The sequence below is a fragment of the Bos grunniens genome, chromosome 5, assembly GCF_055505025.1.
Source record: "Bos grunniens cultivar Pamir isolate PY7600 chromosome 5, Bosgru_T2T1.0, whole genome shotgun sequence".
Classification (NCBI taxonomy): Eukaryota; Metazoa; Chordata; class Mammalia; order Artiodactyla; family Bovidae; genus Bos; species Bos grunniens.
This window is the reverse complement of record NC_141169.1, coordinates 115,855,257-115,868,586: the sequence shown is the minus strand read 5'-3', so window position 1 is coordinate 115,868,586 and position 13,330 is coordinate 115,855,257. Positions and strand designations below refer to the sequence as shown.

At 58.8% G+C, this 13,330-nt stretch overlaps 1 protein-coding gene across 4 annotated transcripts in view; it reads left to right on the top strand.

Annotated features, from left to right (window-relative positions):
* SULT4A1 (sulfotransferase family 4A member 1) overlaps positions 1 to 13,330 on the top strand; it is a 35,410-nt gene that overhangs the window by 17,463 nt on the left and 4,617 nt on the right. For all 4 annotated transcript variants that reach the window (XR_015164620.1, XR_015164621.1, XM_086403195.1 and 1 more), the window contains exons 3-5: positions 821 to 901; positions 2,546 to 2,672; positions 6,327 to 6,421. Coding sequence is in view for 2 of the 4 variants with exons in the window: in XM_086403195.1 (XP_086259321.1) it covers positions 821 to 901; positions 2,546 to 2,672; positions 6,327 to 6,421 (303 nt within the window). In the remaining 2 variants the exon portion in view is untranslated. The remainder of the gene's footprint in view (positions 1 to 820; positions 902 to 2,545; positions 2,673 to 6,326; positions 6,422 to 13,330) is intronic.

Genomic DNA, 13,330 nt, shown 5'->3' with positions numbered 1-13,330 from the left:
CCCACCCCTCATGTTACCTGGGTTTTTTTTCTCTGCACTCTCCCCACTCTCCCCTCCGCCACCTCTCAGTTCAGGCCTCACTGCCCGCGTAGCCCCTCCCTGTCCGTTCTTCTGTGAGATGGGCATTCTGAAGCTCTGAGAGCACCCCCACACCCCCAGGTCAGCGTTCGCATTGCCGCTGGCCGAGCCCTGCTGTGGAGCCGGGTGGGCGCCTGCTGCTGCTGCCCTGCTCCTGGCCTTGGGGTTCCACCCAGAACTGAGCTGACTCTGTGACGTCAGAGCCCTTGCAGCACTTGGAGCCCACAGGACAGGAAAACCGAGGGTCCTAGTGGTTGAACGGTGGCCCCTCCGGACAGGAGCAATGTGGACAGGCTAGGGCCTGTCGGCGGGGACCCCTGAGTCAGGGCCTGGGGGCGGAGCACTGGCCGATGGAGGGGCCAGGGGTGGCCAGGAACAGCGGGGAGCCCCGCGCTGAGACCACTGCAGAGCCCAGCAGCCCCCCTCCCTGTGCTTTTGTTTCCTCCGTGGCCCTTCATGGCCCGTCCTGCGGCCGCTCTTGGCCGCTCCAGTCTGCAGCCTGCCCTCATGTCCTCTGAGCAGACCCCTGCTGGTACACTTAGACTCAGGCTGTTGGTACTTGTGTCTGGCTCATGTCTGCCCGCCAGGGTCCAGCCTGGGCAGGGCTGGGGGTCGTATCTCAGGGAGACGTTTCTGGGGCAGGGGTGCTGGTCCTGACTCGTCCGAGGCCCCATTGGGCCCCGGGCTGGTCAGAAAGTCTGCGTGTCGTCCTCTGACCGCCTCCCCTCTCTGCCTGCCACAGGAGCTGACATCTCCCCGCCTCATCAAAAGCCACCTCCCCTACCGCTTCCTGCCCTCCGACCTCCACAACGGCGATTCCAAGGTAACCCTGGCTCCCCGCTGCTCCCATCCGCTCCCCACTCCTGGAACCGGCGACACCTGTGCCAGGCCAAACTGGGGCCTGTCACAGGCACGGGCTCCCAGAGAGCCTCGGTGGGGTGGGGTCCCCGGAGCGATGTCCTGGAGCCTTGTCGCTAGTGTTTTATATCCACGTTGCTTATCTGGGTTCTTCCTCACAGTTGAACTTGACCAGCCAGGGCTCAGCCTCTGCCTGTTTAAGACCTAAGGACTCACGGCTGCTTTCATTGTCTCTGCTTTTTTCTGTGTTCTCAACTGCATGAGATGTTTGAGGTCTATAGTTCTCATCACCAGGAGGGTCAGGACCATAATTCTTCTGTCTTCTGCTGATGTTAAAGTAGTGCTAGAGACACTGCAGCGTTCATAGCAGCCCAGTGTCCAGTCGCCAGGCTGCGGAAGCACCCTCAGCGCCTGTCACCAGATGAATGGGTATGAGAGGTCTGGTAGATGTGTACGGTGGAAGACCATTCAGCCATAGAAAGAGAAGGGCATTCTGCCACTTGAAGGACAAATACTGTTTGGTATCACGTTATATGGCTTTTTCAGTGGAATCTGAAAAACTGCAACAATCTAGTGAATGTAATAAAAGCGACCAGACTCAAAGATACAAAGAAAACCAGTGGTTACCAGTGGGGAGAGGGAAGCCGGCAGGGCAAGATAGGAATGGGGACTAAGGGATACAAACTGTTATATAAAACGGACATGAACTTGGGCAAACTCTGGGAGATGGTGAGGGACAGGGAGGCCTGGCGTGCTGCAGTCCATGGGGTCGCAAAGAGTCGGACACGACTGAGCGAGTGAACAGCAGCAACAACATGTATAAAATGAGCTACAGGGTATATTGTACATCACGAGGAATATAGCAGATATCTTATATAAAAGGAATATACTCTTTACAAATTTTGAATCACTGTGTTTTATACATGTGACATATAATACTGTATATCAGCTATCAGTTCAGTCACTCAGTTGTGTCCGACTCTTTATGACCCCATAGACTGCAGCACACCAGGCCTCCCTGTCCATCACAAATTCCTGGAGCTTGCTCAAACTCATGTCCATTGAGTCAGTGATGCCATCCAACCATCTCAGCCTCTGTCGGCCCCTTCTCCTCCCGCCTTCAATCTTTCCCAGCATCAGGGTCTTTTCCAAGGAGTCAGCTCTTCGCATCAGGTGGCCAGAGTATTGGAGCTTCAGCTTCAGCGTCAGTCCTTCCAGTGAACATTCAGGACTGATTTCCGTAATGATTGACTGGTTTGATCTCCTTGCAGTTCAAGGGACTCTCAAGAGTCTTCTCTAAAGGATCAACTATAGTTTAGAAAAACAAGTAGTGCTGGAGGACAGAAGTGTGATCAAACACGCAAGTGACTGTCCTAGCTGACACTGTCGTGTGGACAGGAGTGCAGCTCTGAGACAGAGCAACGGTGAGAAGGCACTTGGTCGTGGTGTGTGAAGGGCTGACCTCACCACGGGTAATGGGCTAGGAGAGTAGCTTGTAGGCCAGTGGAGCCTGCTCGGGGCGGCCTTCCTGGGCCGGAGGATTGCAGACTAACCTCCCCCGTCTGCCCGCCTGTGCCTCCTCCTCCCCCTGCCCACCCCTCCACCACAGGTCATCTACATGGCCCGGAACCCCAAGGACCTGGTGGTGTCCTATTACCAGTTCCACCGCTCGCTGCGGACCATGAGCTACCGAGGCACGTTCCAGGAGTTCTGCCGGAGGTTCATGAACGACAAGTGTGAGTGTCTGTGTGTGATGTTCCCACAGGGGTGCTTCCCATCACCCCAGGACTCTGATAACCCTGGGGCTGGCCTGCTTCCCTGCTGGTGGGCAGCGGAGCTCGGGCTGAGGGGGGTCAGGAAGCTTGTGCCAGGCCGAGCGGGCATTCGATGCCAAAGCCCATCTCTCTCCCCACACCCTTGGGGTTCTGAGAAGTCTCCCGGTTAAAAGCATCCGTATCCCTGCCTGGATTCCAAGCTGTGGGAACAGTGGCCTAGATCCCCGTTATTGGTGCCCAAGGCCAGCGTGGAGGCTTCGGCTTCGTGTGAGGGCCCCAGGCCTTCAGCTGGACTTGAGGGTCAGATGTGGCCGCCAGCCCCAGGCCAGTGTGGCAGGTGGGGTTCACTCCAAGGGAGGGGCAGGACAGTGCTCTGGGCAGGAAGCATGTTCCCAGGGGAGAGGCTTCGGCAGGGGCCGAGCCTGCCAGGGCCCCTCCATCCATGTCTGCCCTCCCTGGGGAGGAGTGGACCACGGAGGGAGCTGTCCCCTTGGCCGTGGTGGTGATTCTGTTCCCCTACCCGCCAACCCTGGCTTCTCTGCACACCCTGCTGCTTAAGACTTTGCGCTCAGGAGAGTTTTGAAATGAATTAAGTCAGTCCCGAGACTCTCCTGCAAATACACTTCCTGTTTTATTTCCCAGCTTGGGGAACCCTCAGCCTGGTTGTCCATTCGTTGTCCAGCCCAGGCAGGGCAGGGGTTCTGCAGTGAGATTACGTGGCAGGAGCATGATAAAGCGCATAGAGGCAGTACAGGAGCACAGCACCCCAAGTTTACACGGGACCTGGGACGGCTGAATCGGAGCCTGGCTGAAGACCAGACCTCCTGAGTGAGCTCCCCACAGTGCCTGAGGCCCTCTCTTTCTTGCCCTTGCGTCTCTGCTTCAGCCCAGCCTGGCGGGGAGGGACCCCGGATGGGAAGGGACAAGTGTAGGTGGCCTCAGCAGTTGTGCCTTAAGGCCCTGGGAACCTGCTGAAGGCCTCTGTTCAGCCTCCCTTCCGCCCAGCCCATCACCTGGCTCGGGCCCCTCCTGGTCTGTCAGGTATTTGGTTCCCAGAGCCGTGTTTTAAGTCCTGGTTTGCGCTCCTGCCTTTAAAGCAGCTGCTGGCACGGGGACACCGCCATTGCAAACAGTGGGTGGCCACTGCGTTCACACTGCCCCACGGTACAGACCTTAAAAGCCCCCTGCTCAGGCTGGAGGAGTTATAAGTTATCTAGTACAGGCCTGTCCACCTCGTGAAGGTCACGGCACTGCCCAGCACTGACGTTCAAGGCTGCACACGCTTGCTGTGGTCCCCCACAGCCCCTGCACCCGAGCACCTGGTCCTGTTTATTCCCTGCTCTGAGAAGGCTTGCCTTCTCTGTCCAAGGTGCTGAAGAGCTTGAGTGCCGTGCAGAAGAGGCAGTGAAACTCGCTGTCCGTCCACTGACAGTCTGGGCGCACTGCCCCGAGGCCTGTGTCAGGGGTTGTGACGCACACACTGCAGGGCAGGGTGGGTGGGGGGGGTGCCTGGGCCCGAGTGCCAGGGGACAGGAGCAGGGTGGAGGAGTGCCTGCGTCCCCTGTCTTCTCGGCCTCCCTGTCCCCGAGTCCCCTCCCCCCCACCGCCCCATCCTCAGGCCCTGGTTGTCTGTCTGCGAGTGTTCTCTGGGAGGGGGGGGGGTGTTCTGGTCTCCATGTCCATGCCCAGTGGACCGCTCAGTCCCAGGACGCCGATCTGCGTGCCAGCTGTGGGCCCAGACTTGGGAGCGTCTGCTTGGGGACCCCAGGGTTACCAGCCTGCCAGCGAGTTGGTCAGGTCCCTTCCTTCTCTGGACTCGCCCCCATGCTGAAGATCGGGAAGGCTGGCCTGGCCCTCATGTCCTGCCCTGTGCGTGGGTCTCCTCCTGGTGTGGGAGGAGCAGGGATGTGCCAGGCCGATGGGAGGGTGCAAGACCTGGAGTCTGAAACCTTGGCCGTGGGGGGACCAGGCCAGAAGGGCCAGGGCTCACCCAGCAGCGGGCCTAGTGAGGCCTTTGGCTGTAGCCTGCACTGCTGATTCATTTCTGCCCACTCACCCCCATCCCCTTCCAGAGCGCCCCCTTCCTTCTCCATAAATGGCCTGAAGAGGGCCTTCTGCTCTGCTCCATCCCCACCACCAGTGCCCCTTGACCCATACCTCCACTCCCAGGACCCACGTCGGACTGTGGGCCTAGGGTGCCGCTGCGCTGCGCCCTGCTGGCGGGATGGCCGACTGCTGATGGATTGGGCTGGCGGGGTCGGGGTCCCCATTTCCCAGCCTTGGTCACGTGTGTACGCATGGCTCTGCCACTCGGTGGACTTCAATAGTATACATGGGACCCCCAGTGCCTCCCGCCAGAGAGGACACACAGCGACGCCCCCAGTGGTCCCCAGGGGCCGAGACCTGTACCTGCTTTTCTTGGGGCGGCAACCCAGTGGTAGGGGGGTGGGGGGGCACAGATTCTGTTGTCATGCCATTCACGGAGGAGGAGGTGCAGACAGGTTCAGGGCCTGCTCCGTCTCGTGGCCAGTGAGGGTGTGAGAGGCTGGCTGCCTCTGATCCAAGTCCTTGTCCTCTGCCCCCCTGCCTGGCCACCGTCTGATGGTGCCGTCTGCCTCTGACCCCCTCCGCCCATGCCCCCCCGCTTCTCTGAGGCCCCTTTGCAGCTCCCTGCCCTGCTTCCCGCCCAGCCCTCGTGGATCGCTTCAAGCTTGCCTGGTGTGGGAGGCGCCTGCCCCAGGCCTTGGGGCTCCCTCCCAGTGCTGGTCACTCCCATGTGGCCGTCACCAGTGTCCTTGGGCTTTGCCGTCAGGGCGGGCGCTCCTCTGGCCTTGGGCCATGCGTCATGTCCTAGGGTTCGGGAGATGGATGGGCACTCAACTAAGTGAGGGCCCTGGCAGTGTGACCACTCCTCTTGACTGGCCTCTGTTGTCCAGCTGGACCTGCTTCTCGAGGCTCCACCGGCCCAGGGGCCCCCACGTTCTCTGGCTGAGACCTCCCTCTAGTCCACATGGAAGCCCCCTTGGAAGCTGCCCTCACAGTGGGGGGCATCAGTGTGACCCTGTGGACACGAGAACCCATAGTTTTTATGAAGAATGCTGTGAAGAGGCCTGGCCACACTGACTGGTACATGGGTCCCCCTGTGGCCGTGGGACCCCAGCCCTAGGCCACAGCCCGGAGGGTCGTGGGACACGCCGGCTGTGGTGTAGGTATGAGCTCGTGTGTCGGGACAGCCTGTTGCCCCTCTTCACACTGTGCCTCCTGGTCCTGCCTGTGTCTGGCCCCATGTCAGCTCCACCCTCCCCGACTGCAGACCGACTGGCCCTGGGCCCAGCTCCTCTAGGTGGCCCTCTCTTGCATTCACCACGTGTTCGAGAAGCTCCTGGAGCCGGCACCTGCGCACCGGGGGGACGGAGGCCTCCCTGCTCAGGGTCGGGCCTTGGGCATCTGGGAGGTGGGGCAGAGGCTGGCAGGTGGGAGCGGTGGGGCAGGCGGCCAGGGGACATGCGGCTGCCTGAGGAGCTGGAGCTGCGTCACAACTGCTGGGCAGAGGAGCGAGCCGCCATCCACTCGCCCATCCCTCCTGTGACCTCTCCTGTCCCCTTGTGTCCACAGTGGGCTATGGCTCCTGGTTTGAGCACGTGCAGGAGTTCTGGGAGCACCACATGGACTCGAACGTGCTATTCCTCAAGTACGAAGACATGCACCGGGTGAGTGCCTCGGGGTGGGCGCCTCAGGGTGAGAGCCTCGGGGTTGTGTCCTGAGGGGTGGGTGCCTCGGGGGTGTGTCCTGAGGGGTGAGTGCCTCGGGGGTGTGTCCTGAGGGGTGGGTGCCTCGGGGGGGTGTCCTGAGGGGTGGGTGCCTCAGAGGTGTGTCCTGAGGGGTGGGTGCCTCGGGGGCGTGTCCTGAGGGGTGAGTGCCTCGGGGGCGTGTCCTGAGGGGTGGGTGCCTCGGGGGCGTGTCCTGAGGGGTGGGTGCCTCGGAGGTGTGTCTTGAGGGGGTGGGTGCCTATGGGGTGTGTCCTGAGGGGCGTGTCCTGAGGGGTGGGTGCCTCGGGGGTGTGTCCTGAGGGGGCGTGTCCTGAGGGGTGGGTGCCTCGGGGGTGTGTCCTGAGGGGTGGGTGCCTTGGGGGTGTGTCCTGAGGGGCGTGTCCTGAGGGGTGGGTGCCTCGGGGGTGTGTCCTGAGGGGCGTGTCGTGAGGGGGTGAGTGCCTCAGGGGTGTGTCCTGAGGGGTGGGTGCCTCGGGGGTGTGTCCTGAAGGGTGGGTGCCTCGGGGGTGTGTCCTGAGGGGCGGGTGCCTCGGGGTGTGTCCTGAGGGGTGGGTGCCTCGGGGGTGTGTCCTGAGGGGCGTGTCGTGAGGGGTGGGTGCCTCGGGGGTGTGTCCTGAGGGGCGGGTGCCTTGGGGGTGTGTCCTGAGGGGTGGGTGCCTCAGGGGTGTGTCCTGAGGGGTGGGTGCCTCGGGGGTGTGTTCTGAGGGGGCATGTCCTGAGGGGTGGGTGCCTTGGAGGTGTGTCTTGAGGGGGTGGGTGCCTATGGGGTGTGTCCTGAGGGGCATGTCCTGAGGGGGTGAGTGCCTCAGGGGTGTGTCCTGAGGGGTGTGTCCTGAGGGGCGGGTGCCTCGGGGGTGTGTCCTGAGGGGTGGGTGCCTCGGGGGTGTGTCCTGAGGGGTGGGTGCCTCGGGGGTGTGTCCTGAGGGGTGGGTGCCTCGGGGGTGTGTCCTGAGGGGGCGTGTCCTGAGGGGTGGGTGCCTCGGAGGTGTGTCCTGAGGGGTGGGTGCCTCGGGGGTGTGTCCTGAGGGGGCGTGTCCTGAGGGGTGGGTGCCTCGGAGGTGTGTCCTGAGGGGTGGGTGCCTCGGGGGTGTGTCCTGAGGGGGCGTGTCCTGAGGGGTGGGTGCCTCGGGGGTGTGTCCTGAGGGGGCGTGTCCTGAGGGGGTGAGTGCCTCAGGGGTGTGTCCTGAGGGGTGTGTCCTGAGGGGCGGGTGCCTCGGGGGTGTGTCCTGAGGGGTGGGTGCCTCGGGGGTGTGTCCTGAGGGGTGGGTGCCTCGGGGGCGTGTCCTGAGGGGTGGGTGCCTCGGGGGTGTGTCCTGAGGGGGCGTGTCCTGAGGGGTGGGTGCCTCGGAGGTGTGTCCTGAGGGGTGGGTGCCTCGGGGGTGTGTCCTGAGGGGGCGTGTCCTGAGGGGTGGGTGCCTCGGGGGTGTGTCCTGAGGGGGCGTGTCCTGAGGGGTGGGTGCCTCGGGGGTGTGTCCTGAGGGGGCGTGTCCTGAGGGGTGGGTGCCTCGGGGGTGTGTCCTGAGGGGGTGGGTGCGTGCCTCGGGGGTGTGTCCTGAGGGGGCGTGTCCTGAGGGGTGGGTGCCTCGGGGGTGTGTCCTGAGGGGGCGTGTCCTGAGGGGTGGGTGCCTCGGAGGTGTGTCTTGAGGGGGTGGGTGCGTGCCTCGGGGGTGTGTCCTGAGGGGGCGTGTCCTGAGGGGTGGGTGCCTCGGAGGTGTGTCTTGAGGGAGTGGGTGCCTATGGGGTGTGTCCTGAGGGGCATGTCCTGAGGGGGTGAGTGCCTCAGGGGTGTGTCCTGAGGGGTGTGTCCTGAGGGGTGGGTGCCTCGGGGGTGTGTCCTGAGGGGCATGTCGTGAGGGGGTGAGTGCCTCAAGGGTGTGTCCTGAGGGGTGGGTGCCTCGGGGGTGTGTCCTGAGGGGCGTGTCCTGAGGGGTGGGTGCCTCGGGGGTGTGTCCTGAGGGGCGTGTCGTGAGGGGGTGAGTGCCTCAGGAGTGTGTCCTGAGGGGGTGGGTGCCTCGGGGGTGTGTCCTGAGGGGGCATGTCCTGAGGGGGTGGGTGCCTAGGGGGTGTGTCCTGATGGGCGTGTCCTGAGTGGTGTGTGCCCTGGTGGTTAGGTGCCAAGGGGCAGGGGTGATGCTCCAGGCTCCACGCCGTCTGTCCCACAGTGGAGCCCTCAGGGAGGGTGGGGCCTGCAGTGCCTGGTCATCAGGGGTGCATCTTGGACCTCAGGGTTCCAGGTGGGCCCAGAGCCCCTGACAGGGCTTTGCCTCCAGCCCATGCAGGCCCCCAGGCCCTTGCTCTGGCCTGGGCCGTGCGCAGCTCCCGAGTTAGGGGTGGCCTGCAGTGCTTCTGAAAGGCCTGTTTATTTTTCTGCTTCGACGGTGGTGGAGCACTGCCGGGGTCCAGCCCCGGTGGATCCAGGGAATTCAAAGCAGGGACGGCGTTGGCAAACTGGATACAATCAGTTCAGTTCAGTCTCTCAGTCGTGTCTGACTCTTTGCGACCCCATGAATCACAGCACGCCAGGCCTCCCTGTCCGTCACCAACTCCCGGAGTTCACCCAGACTCACGTCCATCAAGTCAGTGATGCCATCCAGCCATCTCATCCTCTGTCGTCCCCTTCTCCTTCTGCCCCCAATCCCTCCCAGCATCAGAGTCTTTTCCAATGAGTCAACTCTTCGCATGAGGTGGCCAAAGTACTGGAGTTTCAGCTTTAGCATCATTCCTTCCAAAGAAATCCCAGGGCTGATCTCCTTCAGAATGGACTGGTTGGATCTCCTTGCAGTCCAACGGACTCTCAAGAGTCTTCTCCAACACCACAGTTCAAAAGCATCCATTCTTCGGCGCTCAGCCTTCTTCACAGTCCAACTCTCACATCCATACATGACCACTGGAAAAACCGTAGCCTTGACTAGACGGACCTTTGTTGGCAAAGTAATGTCTCTGCTTTTGAATATGCTCTCTAGGTTGGTCATAACTTTCCTTCCAAGGAGTAAGCGTCTTTTAATTTCATGGCTGCAGTCACCATCTGCAGTGATTGTGGAGCCCCAAAAAAGAAAGTCTGACACTGTTTCCACTGTTTGCCCATTTATTTCCCATGAAGCGATGGGACCAGATGCCATGATCTTCTTTTTCTGAATGTTGAGCTTTAAGCCAACGTTTTCACTCTCCACTTTCACTTTCATCAAGAGGCTTTTTAGTTCCTCTTCACTTTCTGCCATAAGGATGGTGTCATCTGCATATCTGAGGTTATTGATATTTCTCCCGGCAATCTTGATTCCAGCTTGTGTTTCTTCCAGCCCAGCGTTTCTCATGATGTACTCTGCATATAAGTTGAATAAGCAGGGTGACAATATACAGCCTTGACGTACTCCTTTTCCTATTTGGAACCAGTCTGTTGTTCCATGTCCAGTTCTAACTGTTGTTTCCTGACCTGCATACAAATTTCTCAAGAGGCAGATCAGGTGGTCTGGTATTCCCATCTTTTTCAGAATTTTCCACAGTTTATTGTGATCCACACAGTCAAAGGCTTTGGCGTAGTCAATAAAGCAGAAATAGATGTTTTTCTGGAACTCTCTTGCTTTTTCCATGATCCAGTGGATATTGGCAATTTGATCTCTGGTTCCTCTGCCTTTTCTAAAACCAGCTTGAACATCAGGAAGTTCACGGTTCACATAGAACCGTTCAACTTCAGCTTCTTCAGCATTACTGGTTGGGGCATAGACTTGGATTACTGTGATATTGAATGGTTTGCCTTGGAAACGAACAGAGATCATTCTGTCGTTTTTGAGATTGCATCCAAGTACTGCATTTCAGACTCTTTTGTTGACCATGATGGCCACTCCATTTCTTCTGAGGGATTCCTGCCCGCAGTAGTAGATATAATGGTCACCTGAGTTAAATTCACCCATTCCAGTCCATTTTAGTTCGCTGATTCCTAGAGTGTTGACATTCACTCTTGCCGTCTCCTATTTGACCACTTCCAATTTGCCTTGATTCATGGACCTGACATTCCAGGTTCCTATGCAATATTGCTCTTTCCAGCATTGGACCTTGCTTCTGTCACCAGTCACATCCACATCTGGGTATTGTTTTTGCTTTGGCTCCATCCCTTCATTCTTTCTGAAGTTATTTCTCCACTGATCTCCAGTAGCATATTGGGCACCTACTGACCTGGGGAGTTCCTCTTTCAGTATCCTATCATTTTGCCTTTTCGTACCATTCATGGGGTTCTGAAGGCAAGAATACTGAAGTGGTTTGCCATTCCCTTCTCCAGTGGACCAGATTCTGTCAGACTCTCCACCGTGACCCGCCCGTCTTGGGTTGCCCCATGGGTATGGCTTAATTTCATTGAGTTAGACAAGGCTGTGGTCCTAGTGTGATTAGATTGACTAGTTTTCTGTGAGTATGGTTTCAGTGTGTCTGGCCTCTGATGCCCTCTTGCAACACCTACCGTCTTACTTGGGTTTCTCTTACCTTGGGCGTGGGGTATCTCTTCACGGCTACTCCAGCAAAGCGCAGCCGCTGCTCCTTACCTTGGATGAGGGGTATCTCCTCACTGCCTCCTTTCCTGACCTTCAACGTGGGATAGCTCCTCTAGGCCCTCCTGCTACTGGATACAGTAGCTTTAATTAAATATTAATTAGAGACATAAAGAGTAATAGAATAAGGATAGCTCAGTGAGAAAATTCAGTGGAGAAAAGAGGCTGAATAATTCAGCCAGAAGGCGAGAGAAAGAATGACATGGGGAGACCAAGCTTTGGTGAACAAGGCCTGCACTTTATTTTCCAAAGTAGTTTTTATACCTTAAGTTATGCATAGAGGATAATGGGGGAAGGGGTAGAGTCATGCAGTAAGCCAGGCTTTCTTCCTGCAAACTTATCATATGCAAAAGTTTAGGTGATTTGCATCATCTTCTGGCCCGGAGGCCTGTTAACATTTTAAGACCCTTTCTTCAGAAAACTTATTTTTCTCTAAAGGTGATTAGTCAGGCGCCACCCTCCAAAAGCATTAGATAAAGTTGCATTCCTATAGGGCAAAGGTGTGGTGGGCTATAACAAGAAAAAGAATTAACTCAAATGTCCAAGGTTACAAACATTAAAGCTACTACTTACACCAATTATATTAATCAATACACTGCCAGGGACACAGCAGGTAAGGGATATGGAAACTTAGCAGCAAACATTGGCCCAACAAGTGAAAAACCCTTCACCAATACAATTTCTGATCAATCTTTTAACCGCTCAAAGGAATCTGTATTTAGACAGTTTAGAACATCTCATGCCTCTCACGGTTGGGAAGCTGTGAACAATCACATGTGGCTGGAAGAACTTATTCAGGCAGGCTAGAGGACTTCCAAAGGAGTTTGTAGGTTAAAACACTCTTATCACGCCCAGGAACTTTATTAACTGGAGCTGTAAGTTAACTTTTTTTCAGAGAGAGGTGGTGGGGGACAGCCCCCTGTAAAGTCAGAGGTGTAGGTGAGAGCACAAAGCAGTAAAGTAGGCAGACTCTGGTTTTGGGGGTAGATGCTTGAGAATCTCCAGGGGGCTTCTGAGGCTCGATCCCGCCTTTGCATATGCTGAGCCTCCTTCCTCATGACCTTTGCCACGGGTGGAGTTCCTCACGGCTGGCTTCTGGCAGAGCACCACCCAGCACCCTGTCCGAGATGAGGGGACCAGCTCGGGGCAAAGGCCGAGGTGGCTGAGTCTGCATGTCTCGTCCGGGCTGTCTGTCTGTCTGTCTGTCTGTGGAGGGGCGGGGGGCTGGTTTGCAGGCTGCTGACCACCCGGCGGGTGTGTGCTGGTGTCTGGCCTCTGCTCCTCTTGGTGAGCTCCCCTGCTCCCTGGGGCATGTTCTTGGCAGCGTGTCCACCGTCGCATGTTTGTCCATCCACTCAGGGCTTCGGGCATTTGGGCTGTTCCCATTCTGGGTAACTGTGAGCAGAGTGCTGTGGGCGTTCCCGTGTCTGGGTGGACACGAGTTGTCTTTTCATCTTTTTTCCCCTCCACCCCTGTTCTGGGATGGGGGGGCACGGGGCTCCATGGCAGGGCGGGATGAGGAGGAGCCCGCCCGTCCAGCTGCGGACTCACCTGCAGGGCGCGGTGCCAGCTGGCAGGTTGCTCCCAGCGCCTCGCTTTTATGAATCACTTAGTATTTCATCCTGAGGGAGCAGGGCGTGCAGTTTACAGAAAACGTCAGAGCTGAAACACAGCCCTGTGCCCCGCTTCTCCAGACTCGCCGGGAGGCTGTGTCTGTCTTGCAGGCCTGTGGGAGAGGAGACAGCCTCTAGCGTTCTCCTCACGTGACCCAGCCACCGCCGGCCGGCATTTGGTCTGCTGACAGACAGCCCAGGCTATGGGCAGGACACTGGGGACGGTGACGCTGGGGCGGAGACCGTGGCGGGCTTCAGTGTTTCCTGGGGCAGGGCATGGCTGCGGAGGGGTGGGGCTGTGTGGCGAGCAGGTGGGTAGGGCCCCTTGGAGACGGTGAGGCAGCGGCAGCTGTGCCGTCAGCAGTGCCAGGACGCCGGGGCCCAGAGATGGCTTCACGTTACCGAATCTTCGCAGCGAGCCAGGTTCCCTGCCCTGCGAGGTGGGCTGGCCCTGGGGCCCCCGGGTCCCCCCCTCCTCAGGGCTCTCCTGAGCGCCGTCTGGGTTCCAGCTGATGGCGGGGAAGGAAGGGGAGAGTGAGCTGGTCCTGCCCCTGGCACAGTGCCCAAGTGCCTTCCTTTACTGCTTGCTGCTGCTGGACATGGCCACCGCTACGTCAAGGCCTCACATCTGCTTCCAGATTCCCAGAGGGCCGGCGCGGGAGCTGAGCGCCCTCGGGCAGTCTCTTTAACCCGGATCC